The sequence below is a fragment of the Stylophora pistillata genome, chromosome 2 (assembly GCF_964205215.1).
Source record: "Stylophora pistillata chromosome 2, jaStyPist1.2, whole genome shotgun sequence".
In the NCBI taxonomy this organism is placed as follows: Eukaryota; Metazoa; Cnidaria; class Anthozoa; order Scleractinia; family Pocilloporidae; genus Stylophora; species Stylophora pistillata.
The window spans coordinates 43,207,664-43,224,132 of record NC_142520.1 but is presented as its reverse complement, the minus strand read 5'-3'; the positions used below and the strand labels follow the sequence as shown (position 1 = coordinate 43,224,132).

Below are 16,469 nucleotides of genomic sequence, written 5' to 3'. Positions count from 1 at the left end.
CCTACCCCCCCTCACCCAGGCCATTGACCTACCCCCTCACCCAGGCCATTTACCTACCCCCTCACCCAGTGCGATCAAGGCTCGCTTAGGACAAGAGATACAGAAATCATTTTTGAATCAGTTCACTTTAAGACAGGCCATTGTTACACATAATCCATACTGCTGGGGAAACTGAAGCGAGACTTCGCAACTTCCGAAAGGGTAAACCATGAACGGACTCATGTATAAGGTCTTTCAGATTTATTGAAGGCTTCGTTTTACAGTAAATCTTAACTCGGTGTCATTTTCCTCTAAATGCCACTTTTGCTTCAAAGATATTCTTGCTGTAAAAGTTATGTTTGATGAACACGTTTGAACAAAACTTTCAAACAGTTTGAATACCAACATAATACAATGAACTAGAATTCTCGATATGAGTCAAACAATGTAAAAATGAACTACAAAATTAGACTTCAAAACGCTACCAAATACCTATTTTTGTGGTATCCAAAGACCTTTTTTCTTTTTTTTTTTTGTGTTATGGTTAATATCAATAATAATGACGAATTATGTTAAAAAAGTGACAGACGTCACTGCAACTCTCAATGATTATAATGTTCGCAAACGAGTTATGAAAATTCTAGAAATGAGCTATTTAGATCATTTGTATTCTGTAAAAAAATCTGTAACAACCGACGCCTTACCTGTTATATTTTCCTGTTTTTCTTTTCTTTTTTTGTATACTTTCATGGGATTTATTCATTTAGTTTAATTTAATCTAAATGGCGTAAAACTCTCTCATGCCAGTTGTGGGAATGAACTATTCAAATTGTTCTTGTTACTCGTTACCCAAACATCTTTCTAATATTTCTTTTTTTATAATAAGCACTTATGATAAACGTCGAAACATTGCGGAAATGACGCCACTCTACCTTTAACTACCATAATGATCTCATGAAAGTTACAAAAATTCAAGAAATTAGCTACTTAGATCATTTTATATCTACCACTTGAAATCTTTCATAAGTAACGTCTCTACCAGTAAGATTTTCAATTTTTCTGCATTTTTACCCTACTTTGTAATTTTCAACTAAAGATACTTGTGAAATGGAACAATTTCACACGTAATCTGTAAGTAATGAACTATTTAGATTAGCAGCCTGCTACCAAATATGTTGTGAATGATGTTTTGACCGGTACACTTGTCTAAGTCTTTCTTGCCAAATGTTAGATGATTCATCGTTCTCTACGATTAAAACGCAATCTGAGAGCGAATTACTCTTAAACGAGTTAAACAAAATTCTAGATATGAGCTATCTAAATCTTTGTTCTACTGATAAATCTCTGATAATTCTTACTAAATCGCGTTGATGTTTTACTATTGTGATCGCATCATTAGCCCTTTTTGTTCGTTTCAATATTAGATGTATTGATCAAAATTTGGTATCAAGCAGAAAAATTCTGAAAAGAGAGAAGTAAAATTCTGAGATAGTTTTGACCCGTACATGTGTCTGAGTTGTTCCTTGCTTTTTCCTTTTCCGTTCGAATGAAAAGCAGTTATAGGGCGAGTGATTCTCTCTACCGAGTCGCATTTGCGCATTTGATCATATGTAAATGGCATTTCCGCACTACAAATATTAAACTATTATTATTATCATTACGAGTCAAAAAACATTCTTAAAATGAGCTTTTAGATCATTGTTATACTGTCGCTAAAATTTCTAATCATTGATTTAACGGATTTCCCCCAATTAAATTCTAGGTGTTTGTTCAATATTTGCTTGTCTGTTTTTTAAACTAGAGATACCATTGAAACTGAACTTTCGAAACTTAATTTAAGCGTTAATTAAACATTTGCTCCGGTCAGCTATGATTTATGTCCTATTATCAAATCGCAGTTTTGGAAAAAACTGAGATAGAAGCGGGGAAGGAATTTATTCAGGACATCGAATTCCTTTTAAACTAAGGACAAGCTCCGAACAAGCTAAAAAAGTACCATGGTAATGAGCTAAACATTAGTTTTAAAACCAGTGGAGCATTTCTAACCAACACATTTACTAAGCTATATTATTATTGATAATAAGGAATAACGTCAATGGGTAGATCAGCATACAGACTAAAATGTCTTATTATATCAGGAGCGTAACCAGCTTTTCGACTTGTCGTGGGCCTCCACCATGAGAACGTTCAAAATTTGTTTTAAAATTTGTGAGAGATCTATTTTAAGAGTGAAACAGGCGAAAGAAAAATTGTAGGCCTAACCATACAGCACTTTAACCTGGCTGCACCCGTGATATCCTCGTGTTTCCCCTTTATCCATCAGGTTTGAATGTCTTCTAAGAACTATGGTGTACAGAAACATGCTAAAAGTAACAGACTTAGAATAGCAGGTAGACATACATGTTACATGTTACACCATAACAAAACGAAACGAATATGGCCCGCCGCTACATGCCCACTCAGGTATCCTACCTATGTATCCAAGTGATGAAGAGTTCAGACAAGATGCTTATTAGCTAATGTAAACATCAAACCGATTAAAGAAAACGAAATTAAAATCATATGTTTCGGACTAAGATATTACTACAGACAATACATATAGATTCCTACTCAAGAGTTATTTTTTCTTTTTCCTTGAATCTTCTAATTTTTCTGTAGCCCTCGCGATGTCCATAGTACTGGTAATGTTAAATGTCTGAGGCAAAGGGAAAAAGCACGCTTAATACAGATTCATTCATCGATCCGTTGGCTAGTTGATTTACCGACCCGATAGTCAGTCAGTCAGGTGTAATCGGCACCTTGATTAAGGCAGCGATAATACAAATCAGTTAGTCTGTAACCATATCCATTGGTCAGATGGACAGTCTGCCAGACAGTCAGGCAGATAGTCAGCCCATCTGTCATTCAGCTACAGTTTAGCTAGTCAATTTAATCTCGCAGCGTACTGGCCAGCTACCCAGCTGGTCAGTTGACCAGACTGTCAATCAGTAAGCTGGTTAGTAAATTAAGGACCGCAGGCAGGTATGAAGTTATAACCATACGGAACGAGAACACTCCTCGGTGTAGCCCATTAGCCATCCAGCAGTTTTTTGTCACACTTTTTCAAATCACACATCAACAATGAGTAGGATGCCTGCAATAGCTTTGCAGGTGACTGTGAATGAAGAGTTCTTATTTCCGAACATAGCTCCAATCATTGCAGTTGCAATGAAATCTCGAGTTTGAAATTGGTTTGAGTTAGCACGGGGTTAAAAATTTAGAGTTACGTTGTGTTCTGTCACGCGTAACTCGTTGCGTTATTGTTTGGTTAAGCATTGTGGGATAGCAGGAGGCATGCTGTCAAAACATAGAAAACAGTAATTTTGTAGGTGCTCCGGTGAAGACGCTTTCTCGTTTCACCTTAAACGTTTATTTTCAATAAACCCGGTTACACTGCCGAAGAAGAGTTCTGACCTCGTCTATTTTTCGGGTAATGGATCAGAGCTTGATGGATCGGAACACGTTGTGTGACTGTCATCAAAAAATTCAGTTTTGATTCAGATTATATCACATAGATCGGGCTTAAAGTACTGAAGGTTTAAGTGATCATGAACTACACATGCATATACACTGTATCGCATCGTAGATTTCACCCTACATCTCAAATATAAAATACCATATGTTTCATAAGATGTATGTAACAAACAAAACCCAACTTGTGAAGGTGTAGTCTGATCGTCCGGGTGAGTGTAGTCCTGAGAAGGACTGTTGTCGGTTGTAGTGACTGACGTTTCGACAACCTGTGCGGAAGTCATCATCAGAGTCAAGTGAATGATTGTTGTCAGTAGAATGTTCTTATTCCAGTTCGTGTGAAATGATCGGTTGGTTTTGCCGTGATGTTATTGGCTGTAAGACTCAAGTGACGTAAGTCGGTCGTGATTGGTCTGTTTCGATCTGTCGGTAAAGTTAGGTTGTTCTTTTTCGGTCGTTTGTGATGTTTATGTCGTGAATGAGTCGTTTGTATGGGGCGGGTAGTTGTTGACATCTGTTTAGGGGAGTCTGTTCTAAGTTAGTAAACCAGCTTTCCAGAGTCAGCCGTTGAAAATAGTCAGTGCTGTAGGTTAGGCATTGCGCAGAGTCCCAGTCAATGTTGTGGTTGGTAAGTCGATGGTGTTCAGCAATGTGATTGCTGACATCACCTTTCCTCGTCGCCCGTCTGTGTTCAGTCAGTCTTGTTGTGAGGTTTCTGCCAGTCTCACCGATCTAGGAGGCTTGGCAATCGGACCAATTGATCTTATAAATCATTCCCTGTCTGTTCCTCGGTTCGTCTTTGTCTTTAACGTTGGTTAGTAACTGACGTAGTGTGATGATGGGTTTGTGGGCGACGCGGATATTGAAGGGTAGTAAGATGCGCGAGATGTTTTCAGACACGCCTTTTATGTACGGTATGGTTGCTGTAGTCGTAGGGGTTGCGGTGTCGTTTGTTGCGGTGTCGTTTTTTTCGATTTATAAGATCAATTGGTCCGATTGCCAAGCCTCCTACATCGGTGAGACTGGCAGAAACCTCGCAACAAGACTGACTGAACACAGACGGGCGACGAGGAAAGGTGATGTCAGCAATCACATTGCTGAACGCCATCGACTTACCAACCACAACATTGACTGGAACTCTGCGCAATGCCTAACCTACAGCACTGACTATTTTCAACGACTGACTCTGGAAAGCTGGTTTACTAACTTAGAACAGACTCCCCTAAACAGATGTCAACAACTACCCGCCCCATACAAACGACTCATTCACGACATAAACATCACAAACGACCGAAAAAGAACAACCTAACTTTACCGACAGATCGAAACAGACCAATCACGACCGACTTACGTCACTGAGTCTTACAGCCAATAACATCACGGCAAAACCAACCGATCATTTCACACGAACTGGAATAAGAACATTCTGCTGACAACAATCATTCACTTGACTCTGATGATGACTTCCGCACGGGTTGTCGAAACGTCAGTCACTGCCACCGACAACAGTACTTCTCAGGACTACACTCACCCGGACGAACAGACTACACCCTCACATGTTACCCCCGGGTTCAAACCATTTACTGCAAAACCCAACTTCTTTAATTTTAAGGGATTTGTCTTAGGCACCTTTTCGGTCAGCGATTAAAGCAAACGTTTCGTTTACCTTGGTTCGAGAGCAGAGAACTAAAGCCTGGTATCAAACACTTCTTTTTCTCCTGGATGGAATACCAAAAGAGACAGAAATAGAAATTCATTACAATTATATGAATCTGTTGTTACAAGAGATTATGAATGGGCTACTGGAAACACAATTCCTGCTGGTCTGTGTAAACGAATGTTTTGAAACTTGAGGTACACAACATTAATTATAGTTGCTATTTCGATTCAAGGGATGTACAACAAAGTAGCTATGTTTTCTGTATTTGAGCAAATACCTGTCTCGCTAAAAAAATGTTACAAAAAGTGAGACAGCTCCACATTATATAGGTCAGTATTTTAATATAGGTTTTGACCCTTCATCACAACGAAGTATAAAAATACTCTTTTATCTCTCAACTGATCTGGTCTCTTCTGATGTGGATAGTGACGTTTAGACCGAATACTTCAAACCTTCTAGAAGCAAAGTGGTGGAGTGATTATACGTCATATCTGTTGGCTAATTTAGAAGGAAAGTTACCTTCCTCTACGAGGTCCATGTCAGGCTCAAACGCATTTTCTTCTTCAAATTCAGAAATGATGTATTAAAAAAAGTACTTTAGTACTTAATCGTTCAATATTGTCTCTATTAAGCGTCTTAAAATATTATTAGACCTTAACCAGTCTTTCCACTAGAATTTAATATCCAGTGATTACCAAGTTATAAAAGATGCTTCAAGAACTCACAAAATGCCTTATTATCTTGAATAACTAATTAAAAACAACAATCACCTTTACCTTTATCACTGGGCACTGGGATCTCTTCACTTGCTATTTGCTCCTCAGATTCAGCAGCTGTGTGAAAGCAAAGTTATTAATTACAATGCAGTATTTGCATAATTACAGACATTGTTCCTCCGTAGGCTGACAAATAAATGTAAATGAATAAAGTGGTCTGCAGGGTAAACCCGGCCCATGGCCTGCTAATAAGCCAGCAAAATGACCCATTTACCTGTCAAGTTCATAACACATGTTAAACAACGTAACCAGACGTGTCGTTTCTAAAAAGAAACTCATTGTCTTTACCTTCCTCAGTTGTCTTTTTGCGTACAGGCTTACTTTCTCCTTCTTGACCAACAGAAGTACGATTGAAAAAGAAATTGTACTTATTGATTTATGTCCATTTGAATACTGGTAATATTGCAAAGTGAGCGAGAATTGTGGGTCGATCACAAGGGACAGCACAGAACCCGGCCTGAATATTCGAGAATGCTAAAATAGCGCCTTAACCTCCTAAGGACTAATCAAGAACCACTCTCTCTCTCTCTCTCTCTCTCTCTCTCTCTCTCTCTCTCTCTCTCTCTCTCTCTCTCTCTCTCTCTCCTACCTTGGTCACTAGACACTGGAATCTCTTCACTCTCCATCTGCATCTCCGATTCACCAGCTGCGTGAAAACGAAGTTATTCATTAGAATAAAATATTGATGCCTTTAAGGTTACGAATGAGATCTCATTGAGAATTACAGTCACTGTCACTGCGTAGGCTAACACAAATGCCTTTATATAGATACACGAGCCTTGATATACATCTGGCCCAATGTCTGCTATCAAGCCAGAAATTTCACCTAGCTAGTTGTTAAGTTAACAAACAGCTTGCCCTGTACGCGGGAATAAATGCAACATATGTTGGACAGTGTAAAGTTCCTGAAAAGCAATTCATTCTTTATACCTTTAGTTGGCTCCTTGGGCTTAGACTTGCTTTTCTCTTCTTGACCTGCACAAATAGATTTACAATAGATTGCATTAATCCAGTCATCTAAATTTGATTAAAAGCCTTAGAACCTTCCATCAGTGTGTAAACTTTTACTGTCACATGTGTTCGAATACTACCTTCTTTTCGTCTTTAACTTCTTAAGAAAATTATTACCCGGGCTTCCGCAGGAAAGCTCGGGTCTGAAAATGCAAGCCGTTTTAGTCGCCAAAAGGGGGCTCATGGTCCTAGGCGGTCCTTGCGTAAACCGCGGAAACTGGGGATGAGAGTGCGAACCATTTGTGTTATCGTGAGCCCGCTCTTCGTAAACAACGTAATTTACAGAATGCTGTGTTTTGTGAAGACCGATTTGCAAATATTCCTGTCTTATAAGCTCATCCCACATGCAAACGCACACGCCGATCGTGGAAGGCCCACGCTAAATGATGTCCAGTGTTTTCGGAATGGGCCGGTCCACGAACTTCATTGCTTGAAAGCTAGCCAAATGTGGAAAGTTCACACTAGTTCTCACGAGATAACAAATGAGCCATATGTGCGTTCAAACTACGAAAATACTGGCAATACTGTGACGGCCGATTTAACAACAAACTATGATGCTGAGACGAACACCTCACTTGCTGATAAAATCAAGACTGTTCGTGAACACAACTTCGAAGCTGGCGCTGACAACAGTGAATTGGATAATGATACTGTCAGAAGAAACTTAAATAGTAAGGTTAAATATATAACCTTAGCCCTTCCATTAAATATCCTGTTTCTATCACTGGTTTTTATTGGGTTCAATACTTGTAAGGTACGATTTGGTATTTCGTACATAATCACTATTAACAATTGGTTCATGCGTTAGCGTGCGTTCATCGAGACTTAAAGCACGGGGGAAGTTTGGAGAGCACGAACGATGCCTAAGAGTTGCACGAGTCGCAGCCGAGAGCAACTCTAGCTTCTTGAATGCTCTCCAAACTTCCAAGTGCTTCACGTCTCGATGAACGCACAGCTGACACATAAGGCAATTGTTTTATAGCGTATTCAACGCTGTAGTTTAGGCATAAAGGGCAGAAACTCGCTCTACTACTTTCGGAAAAGTATTACGCTAGGCTTCAATGACACGTCTTAGATTGGTCAAAAACTGACAGGTGAATTCATCTGTGGAAACGAAGTTAGAGTTGCGAAACGAGATGAAACCGACGATTGTTTTGTTTACCCTTTCTCTGGGTTCTTTCTAGGGAGTTAAAAATTCCATTCCCAAAAAAAAGGTGGGGAGATTTTCATCGGCTTGTTCGCTTGTTGCCATGTCTAGTTTAACTTTTTTGCGAAGTTTTCACCGTTTTTTAATGAAAAATGCTGAAGTCACTCGCGAGGCATTTCTTTGCAGACGTCACGAGCGTGTACAATGGGAAACTGAAGCACGCTCGCGCAATTGAATTTGATTGCTTAACAATTGGTTCATGCTTTAACGTGCACTATCGAGTTATGGAGCAAGAGGGAAGTTTAGCTTCTTGAGTGCTCTCTAAACTTCCCACGTGCTCCATAACTCGATAGTGCAAAGCTAAAAGCATGAACCAATTGTTTTATAACATAGCCGGTGGAATTCTGCATTAATTCCGACGCGAAAACCGGACAACATTATCAGAAGTGATTGTTCGCGGTAAGCGAAATATTAAGCAAAATAGGAATTGGTTTTATTTCAAAATTTCTGTTGAAAGCTCGAGTTTTATTTTACTGCAGTTTAAATACAAAATTCAAAGGGTCGGAAAATTGTCTTCGTTTTGGGACTGGTGGGCCGAGTCTCTGTTTGCATCATTATTGTCGCGAAATATATTATTTTTCCCCTCGCTAACAATGGCTGCTCGAGCGAAAAAAAATTTCTGGCGAAGCGATTTGCTCACGCTATCAGCGTGCACTATTGGAATTTTGAGCACGCGTTCGTATAATGAATTTGATAGCGCGGCTCTGCTAGCTATGTTAGAAACGAATTTACAAGCTATGTTATACTTGTACTCGTGTTTGGTGTGAATCCCATGGCTATAAAAAAAGCCCGAGTGAACGCTCCTCGAGCGTCTAGTTTTTTCGATGGAAATGACATTAGTGCGTACTGAGTCGTTGATTTTGTTTTACTCAAACTTTTAAAAAGTCGTTAATCTTGAACCAATTCTCAGGTATTATGCCCAGTGATTACCAAGGTAAAAAAAATAAAAAAAAAAACAAACTCTTCGATAACTGATACAGTGCCTTGAGTGATTTGCAAAAAAAACTACTTTCTCCTTTACCTTTGTCACTATGTCCTGGAATCTCTCCTCTCTCCACCTGCTCCTCACCTTTACCAGCTGTGTGAAAGCAAAGCTGTTAATAAAGTTATATAGGATTTCATTGAGAGCTGCTGTCACTGTCACTTCGTAGGCTACCACATATGTCGTCAACTAGTTACCAGGGTCTTAATAAGTAACCCGGCTCGCTGACCGCTATCAAACCAGAAAACCTACAAACTGGCCGAGTTAGTCGTTGAGATCATGAAAATCTTTCACTTTAGGCGAAAATAAATGCAAGACATATCGGACAAATGTACAGTTCCTAAAAATCAACACATTCTTTTTACCTTCCTCAGTCGACTTTTCAGGTTCAGCCTTACTTCCTCCTTCTTGACCTGTGCAATTAGGTTTAAAATTCATTGCATTAATCCAATCATTTAAATCTGACTACTTGCATTTGAGGGAGGGATTGAGTAACAGGAACATAATGTGAGTTTTCGAAAGCATTAAAACAGTCAGCTGCAGACTTTATCAACTTTTGGAATCTTTGACGAAGGGTCATTAATTAACGCAATTGATGTTGTCTCTGTTACGGCTGATACTGGATGAGTGCGTAACCATGACCGGGGTGGGAAGGAGGGGAAAGAAAAATTACAACGATCGAAGGAACAAAAATGGTGATCAAATGTCAACAAAATGTCTGTGAACTTCTAGCCAGGCGCAGCATGTAGGCGTGGGGCTAATCAAATTATTCCCCTCGGAATATGAACCCCTGTAACGTTAATTTCATCAAAACAGCAAACCAAAAATGACTAAATGTCAAGCTGCTGCTCGTTTTTCTAGAACTACCTTATATTGAAAGTTTCTGATATTATGAAGGTATTATGCTCATTGAAACCCACCATAATCCCTAGATATTTCAACTGTTGTATCAACAGCTATAAGCTACACCGATGATAACTGTCCATCATTAAGGAAGGGCTCTTGCAAGCACCTTAACCTTCGGTCACTTCTGTTTTCTGTCTGTAGATCCATCATGATAATTAATTCCATATAGAAGAGTACGTTAAAAAGAACTAGAATTTTGAACGTAAGAACGGTCCATCGATGTTAGACACTTCTACTTACAGAGATATTCAACTATTACCTTATTTTTTTAGCTTCTTCAGAAAATGATTTATTTGATGGAATAGTACATCACCAGTCAGTAATTCAACTTTTTGCTTTACTTAAGCGTTTTCAAAAAGTCATTGATTTTCAACCAATTTCTCCAATATATTTTTTTCCAGTGACTACCTAAGTAAAAGCGAGGCTGCGATAACTCATTAAGTGGCTCAACCTCTTGAGTGATCATTCAAAAACCATTCTCTCTCCAATACCTTTGTCACCGGGCCCTGGAATGTCTTCACTCGCCACCTCCTCCTCAGGTTTTCTAGCTGTATCAAAGCAAAGTTATAAATTAGAATAAAGTATAAATGCCTTCAAGGTAATGTTTTGGATTTATGTCATATATTATATGGACTCTTACTGTCACGAGTAGAGTAAAAAAACAACTTCTGTCAAATAAATTTGTGAAACATTCTACATAGTAAACTCATTGCCCGCTTTTAGACAAGTAAATTGGTCCAGTTTATGAACAAGCTTAAGAACAACACCCATTGCATGCACCAACACCCATTGTATGCAGGAGTAAATACAACATATGTTAAATAATTCGGAGTTCAAAAGATAAATTCATTTCTTTTTACCTTCGCTAGTGGGCTTTCCGGGTACAAGCTTACTTTTTCCCTCTTGCACTACACAAACAGGTTTTAAAAATATTGTATTAATAAAACCATATAAATTTGATTATTTGCATTCCATGAAACTATCGAGAATTCTGGGTGGGGCACCAGGGACAGCACTCAACCCCAATTTTGAAGTAGTGTTTGAACAGTCAGCTATGAACTACTATCACTTCTCACTTCTTAATATCTTTGTTGAAGGGCCTTTAATCTCAGTTATCACTATTTTCTCCGTTACCTCCGGTCCTGGATTAGTGCAATGAGTGCATACTCTTGACCTACATGCAACTGCCCGGTAAATTTTTAAAAGCAGTAATAATAATAATAATAATAATAATAATAATAATAATAATGATGACTAAAGATCAAGCTAATACTCGCTTTCCCTTATTATTTTTTAACAACCTGAAAATTCATGTCTCTTTATCTTACTTAAATCAAAGTTCTATCGTTAAAACGCCCAATAATCGCGATATATTTTGAACCTTCTATCAGCTGCTACAGTTACAACTACTGTCTGCCATAAGAAAGGTTTTTACAAGCACGTACCCTATCCTTGAGTCACCTACATTTTTTTCTGTAGATCCATTATGATATTTAACTCAGCGTTAATTAGCACTTTCATAGAACTATGTAATTTTCATCATTAGAACCTTAGATCGGTGAAGACACATAATTACCTCCTTTTCGTCTTTTTCGTCGGTATTGGCTTTCTCCATGATGAACGGTTACTGCAGCAATATCAAGTGCGCCCTTTATTTGACTAAACTGATAGTTGTTTCGTAAAGGCTCAAAAGCTGATTACTCAACTTATTCGAGTCTTGCTACGTGTAGATATAAACATAACTATTTACCCAAATAAGGTAATTTGCAACAGGAACGAGGACAGTTCTAAACAATTTGCACTGAGCAGCCTTAAATTTCACAATATACTTATACATCTATCTTAGTTAAATTCATGTACACTGATACTGACCCTTTGAAGGCTTTAACCAGTCGTTGATCATTTTCAGGGAGGAAATCTATTTGCGTGCACCTTTGAGGTGAATGCTTCTAATTTTGACCAATATCCTTTAGTTTGTCACCTGAAGACCATCAATTGCATATCTCTAACAACAGCCGACTTGTCAATTGGAGGTTTTTCAATTGCGATGATCCGTTAGGTTCAGTGAGAAAGGAGGGAAATACCTAGCTAATCACATCAACTCATTCATAAGGCTAACTTAGAATCTGTGATTTGATTGGTGAGGATAACGTTAATGATACAAAATACCGATCATGTTGGTTTGACATAAAAACAAAAAACAAAAAACAACAAAAAAAACAACAATGCGGTCAGGTACTCCATGCGCCACCTTGGTAGTAGCAGCTAAAAAATTTGGGTGGTACAAGGCATCCCTAGATTCATTGTTTTATGATAGTATATTTTCTTTCAAAAATATAAATAACTGAAAAGGCGTTATACCTTTCACAGTCTTTTTAGTGGCTGGACGGATGTCAAAAACATCCTCATAATCTGTTTAAAGGAAAAAGTCGAGTAAACCATGTCATGATCCTTCTGTTTCCTGTTTTCTTCTTAAATATATTACTAAACAAATGCAACGGTAATAATATGTATATTCTATTAATTAATAATTGACGAAATATATTACCAAGTTATCTAGATATTAAAAAAGACCTATTATATTTTCGGTCAAGTTTATATGCAGAATTGGATGAGTGCAAACGTAAAAATATTTGCACCAAAGTTCTTGGAATCATGATCAATTAGCTGAGTTCTCGATGGATATACACTTGTTATGTTACACAGCTCATATTTACATCTGCAAGAATGCGAGTTTTATGTCAATTAACAAGTAATTATACCTGAGGAAGATGTACTTTCAGCCACTCTACAGGCTTGTTCTATCGCTGTCGACATAGCAAAGGGATTTTTTTTAAGTTAGAGTTATTTATCATATAATAATTTGAAAGAATAAATATTCTGGTAGATTTAAATGATTAGACTACATGTACCTGCCAAGGGAGTTGGGTTGCAAAGCCATCAACAGCAGTATCAAGGTTGCAAGTTTTTCGGGTCGAATAATAACCTCGATATGTTTCCCACATAATTGTTTTACTTCACTATTTACAAATTGCCGTCTAAAAATAATTAAACAGAGGGAGCACGGACCTGATTGCGGAGCAGGCAATTCAGGGGCTTCCACTTCTGGAATGTCGAGTTGGTCTATTGCTTGCATTTCAATATGTTCTCCTATGGGGAAGAAAATGAAAGAAAAAAAAACAGGATTACTAACAACTTTTCCATCTTTTCTATTCTTTGCATTACACAAAAAAATTCCCAGGTAGAGAGGGGATATCTTATGTATAATTACATTGAAAAGAACTATATTTTTACCCTCTTCGTTGATAGCATGTGCATCTTCATTTCCAATCTGTCCTTGCTGGTCATTTTCTGCTTCTTCTATGTTATAAAACAAAAAAACAAAAAACAAAAACAACTGAGAATAAGTCAATGTCAGACTTTTCCAAACATTTATTACATAAAAATCATTCCGCTACAAGTTAGGTTTGTACTAATCTTCTTACCTTGAAATTGAAGACAGAGGTTGATTCTTCTATATTTTGATAATTATTTACAAATTTCCGCTGACATTCTTATTCAAAAGGGTTCGGCGGCTAGCTTCAATTTGCTTCAACATTCCTAATACATGGCTTTGAAGATACTAACCTCCACAAATCGAACTGAAATAATTATTTCTTATTGGGTCGTCCCCCATTAAAGCTTCTGTGTCCCCATTTCTGATTGCTTTTCGTACGCCTCAGGTGTAAAAAATTTAGAACAAACTATTAAAAGGAAACTTGTTTGTCATTACAAAATTTCTTAAACCTTGAAGTTTCTTTATTTCGAGGTGGGAAGCACCATCATTGTTGTCAAATTTGCTATTTTAATATTGGAAAACTGTACCTTCTTGATTTTGTCCTCTGCAGAAAATAGATTGAACATTGGACCACAACTTCCTCAGTTTAGGTTTCAATATAGCTTGCACCTGTACATTTGAAATTTACGGACAATTTTGTGTAAGACTTTCGAATAATCTCTTTTAAATTTAGGTAGGTCTTTATGGTCATTGTTTGTTATGTCAGTCGTCACAATTACAAAATTAAGTTGCCAGCCTGCTCTGACACGAAAGCAAATTCCAACATGGCAGTCATGTCCTATCTAAAAGTGATAAAAAATAAACCTGTTACCTGTGGAGTAGAAAGTGTATACAGCAATGGGTTGATAGCTGAATTGATCGGCAGAGCGAACACTGCAATCCACACTGCCAGATCGCCAGGTGGGTCAAATGTTTTCTCGACGTGAGACTTGATGCCGATAGCAATGATTGGTATCCAACACAGGAAATCGGTCAGAATAATGAAGAAGACTCTTTTGGCAAGTGCTCTTTCTCTTTTGGCCTGCGCACTTTGTGCTCTTGCTTGTATTTCACGAACAGTTCCATGTGCACCGAGCCGTCTACGTGACGACCATGATTTCAACAAGATGGCAATATAAGCCACCATAATGAAGATGAAAAGAGAGAAATTTAAAACGATAAAGATGGAAGTGGAGTATTCCCAGCCTTCTTGTAATTGTGGGGAAAGTTGCAGGGGCAGGCACACTACGTTTTTGCCATAATACCAGTCACCAAAATAGCGCATCCCAGACAAGGGAAGGAATGCCATAATGCCTCCCACCAGCCAGATGACTGCGCACATTATACGAGTCTGGCTTGGTGTAATTTTTGCAAAAGTGTAGGGAAACACAATATTCTTGAGCCTGTCCCATGCAATCAAAGAAATCATCATAACTGACACCTCACTTGAAAGGATAGACATGGCGCCATTGAAATGACAAAACCAGCCAGTGCGCCACTCATAGTCGTGCAGGTAGTATTCCCCCGACCATTGTAGGTCTTTTATAGCTATAATGATAAGGTAAATACCCATGATGCCGTCTGAGATACCCAGATTCACCAACATGATAGACTGGACCACATTGTTATAAGGGAAAAAATACTGCCACCCAACAACAAACAAAGACCCAAACAACGACAGAAGACCGACAACCCAAAGACTTCTCCTAGGAGCAAGGTTACGGAACATAGAGTGACAGCTTGCGAAGTTGTCATTGAAAGAATAGTCGCAATCGGCATCCTGCCTGGAAAGATCGAGGTGGCAGCACATTAGGTTGGTGTCCAAAGTCCTGGATTTGGAAAAAAAAGAGAAGAAATATTTAGCATTAATAACAACCTTACACGGATAGAAAACGATGGGTATTCAGTGATTTACATACATTAAGGGCTAATGATTTGCAAACGATTAATAATCGGTGATTGATTTATAACATACACTCTTATTAAAACTTTTTTTAGAGGGGTGATTGAAGTAATTGTTTATTATGGACGGAGTCTTACACTCTGATAACGTGCTTCAACTGCTGGGTGAAAAGTCCTCTAGGGAGCTCAGCCATCAGGTTGTAGTGCATAAACCTGCAATTTTGAAAAATAATCAGAATAAAATTAAGTTGGATTATATAGAAATTAAACCAAAAAATTTAATTTGGCTTACTCCAAAAAATGTATTTGAATTGGAAGAATGAGATTCATTTATTATTGTTTAAACAAAAAAAAACAAAACAGAAAGCACAGAAAAGAGGGGGAAAAAAAAAAAAAAAACCCAAGAACCTAAATATTTCATAAGAAAGCCCAGCTTTGTAATTAATTTTATGCAACAAGGTTTACTTGCTTAGATGAAAATCTCTCATTTGCCGTACACTTACAAAAATCGCAATTCGTGGGCATAGGTGAAAGTCGTGCTGGAAACATTTTGTATCTTATTGCCGAAGATATCTCTGAAACGAATAACATAATAACTCACAATTAGTAAGTAGACAGGGTCTCACAATTGTCTGTTTCCTCATACATTTACATGGAACTGCAGTGAAACTATCTGGCTCTCAACCATGGGTGTTTGCGTTTTTCTTATATCTAACCTTGCTTGCTAAAAGTATGGTCATAAAAGACCATATTTTTAGTCAAACATAAATCACTACAGCAGTACTTTGTTAATCAGCTTATTTTTATTTACTTGATATTAGAATTTGTGAACTTAAATCTCAGATTTTAAATGCTTATGTTATACTCTTTCCATTGCTCTAAGTATTCTGATTTTTTTTCTATTTCTGATTAACTGTACTCACAGAGCTTTGAGGTTTCCGACGCCTTTAAAAATTTTGTCAGGCAAAGTCACGATTTTGTTCTCCGAGAGATATCTTAAACAGGCGAAAGGAATAAAAGATAAATAATATAATACTGTAACATAATATTATTGCAATCGGGTGTGTGGCACATTACATTTAATCCATGACAGAGTTAACACTACAATCTTGTAATTTTGCTGTTATCAACTGAGTTGATATATGTAAAATGGCCTCCGTAAAGAATTTATAAAAGCTGACGTTTTGAGCGTTAGCCCCTCGCCAGAGCTGCATATGGTT

General features: G+C 37.9%; 2 protein-coding genes and 1 long non-coding RNA gene across 3 annotated transcripts; all 3 read right to left on the bottom strand.

The window, feature by feature from the left end:
• Window positions 1-225: 225 nt before the first annotated feature.
• On the bottom strand, window positions 226-9,637 carry LOC148739659 (uncharacterized). The gene is made up of 8 exons (XM_088747143.1): window positions 9,491-9,637; window positions 9,165-9,221; window positions 6,856-6,900; window positions 6,515-6,571; window positions 5,926-5,982; window positions 5,669-5,710; window positions 5,156-5,207; window positions 226-2,674 (listed from the first exon to the last, which is right to left on the bottom strand). Exons 1-7 carry the CDS (start codon window positions 9,561-9,563, stop codon window positions 5,176-5,178), a joined length of 363 nt encoding a protein of 120 aa, XP_088603269.1. The 5' UTR covers window positions 9,564-9,637; the 3' UTR covers window positions 226-2,674; window positions 5,156-5,175.
• An 840-nt stretch (window positions 9,638-10,477) lies between these two features.
• On the bottom strand, window positions 10,478-12,463 carry LOC148739658 (uncharacterized). Its single transcript, XR_015996824.1, has 4 exons — window positions 12,393-12,463; window positions 11,608-11,658; window positions 10,892-10,939; window positions 10,478-10,579 (listed from the first exon to the last, which is right to left on the bottom strand). It is a non-coding gene; the product is annotated as an uncharacterized LOC148739658 (long non-coding RNA).
• On the bottom strand, window positions 11,819-14,980 carry LOC148739657 (G protein-coupled receptor GRL101-like). The gene is made up of 6 exons (XM_088749528.1): window positions 14,180-14,980; window positions 13,896-13,977; window positions 13,326-13,391; window positions 13,101-13,181; window positions 12,393-12,443; window positions 11,819-11,841 (listed from the first exon to the last, which is right to left on the bottom strand). The coding sequence occupies exons 1-6, from the start codon at window positions 14,951-14,953 to the stop codon at window positions 11,819-11,821; spliced, it is 1,077 nt and encodes a 358-aa protein (XP_088605654.1). The 5' UTR covers window positions 14,954-14,980.
• Between the last annotated feature and the right edge of the window lie 1,489 nt (window positions 14,981-16,469).

Bases quoted from the DNA above. Each gene is read 5' to 3' on its own strand.
- LOC148739659 (XM_088747143.1), bottom strand. From the start codon at position 9,563: ATGAATTTTAAACCTAATTGCACAGGTCAAGAAGGAGGAAGTAAGGCT. The intron at 5,711-5,925 runs GTAAAGGTGATT...CTGAATTTGAAG, and splicing joins CCCAGTGCCCAGTGATAAAG to AAGAAAATGCGTTTGAGCCT. The intron at 5,208-5,668 runs GTAACTTTCCTT...TATTCCATCCAG, and splicing joins CATGGACCTCGTAGAGGAAG to GAGAAAAAGAAGTGTTTGAT.
- LOC148739657 (XM_088749528.1), bottom strand. From the start codon at position 14,953: ATGTTGGTGAATCTGGGTATCTCAGACGGCATCATGGGTATTTACCTT. The intron at 13,182-13,325 runs GTAAAAATATAG...TCTTCCCCATAG, and splicing joins ACATGCTATCAACGAAGAGG to GAGAACATATTGAAATGCAA. The intron at 11,842-12,392 runs GTATAACGCCTT...GTGAAATTTAAG, and splicing joins CACTAAAAAGACTGTGAAAG to GCTGCTCAGTGCAAATTGTT.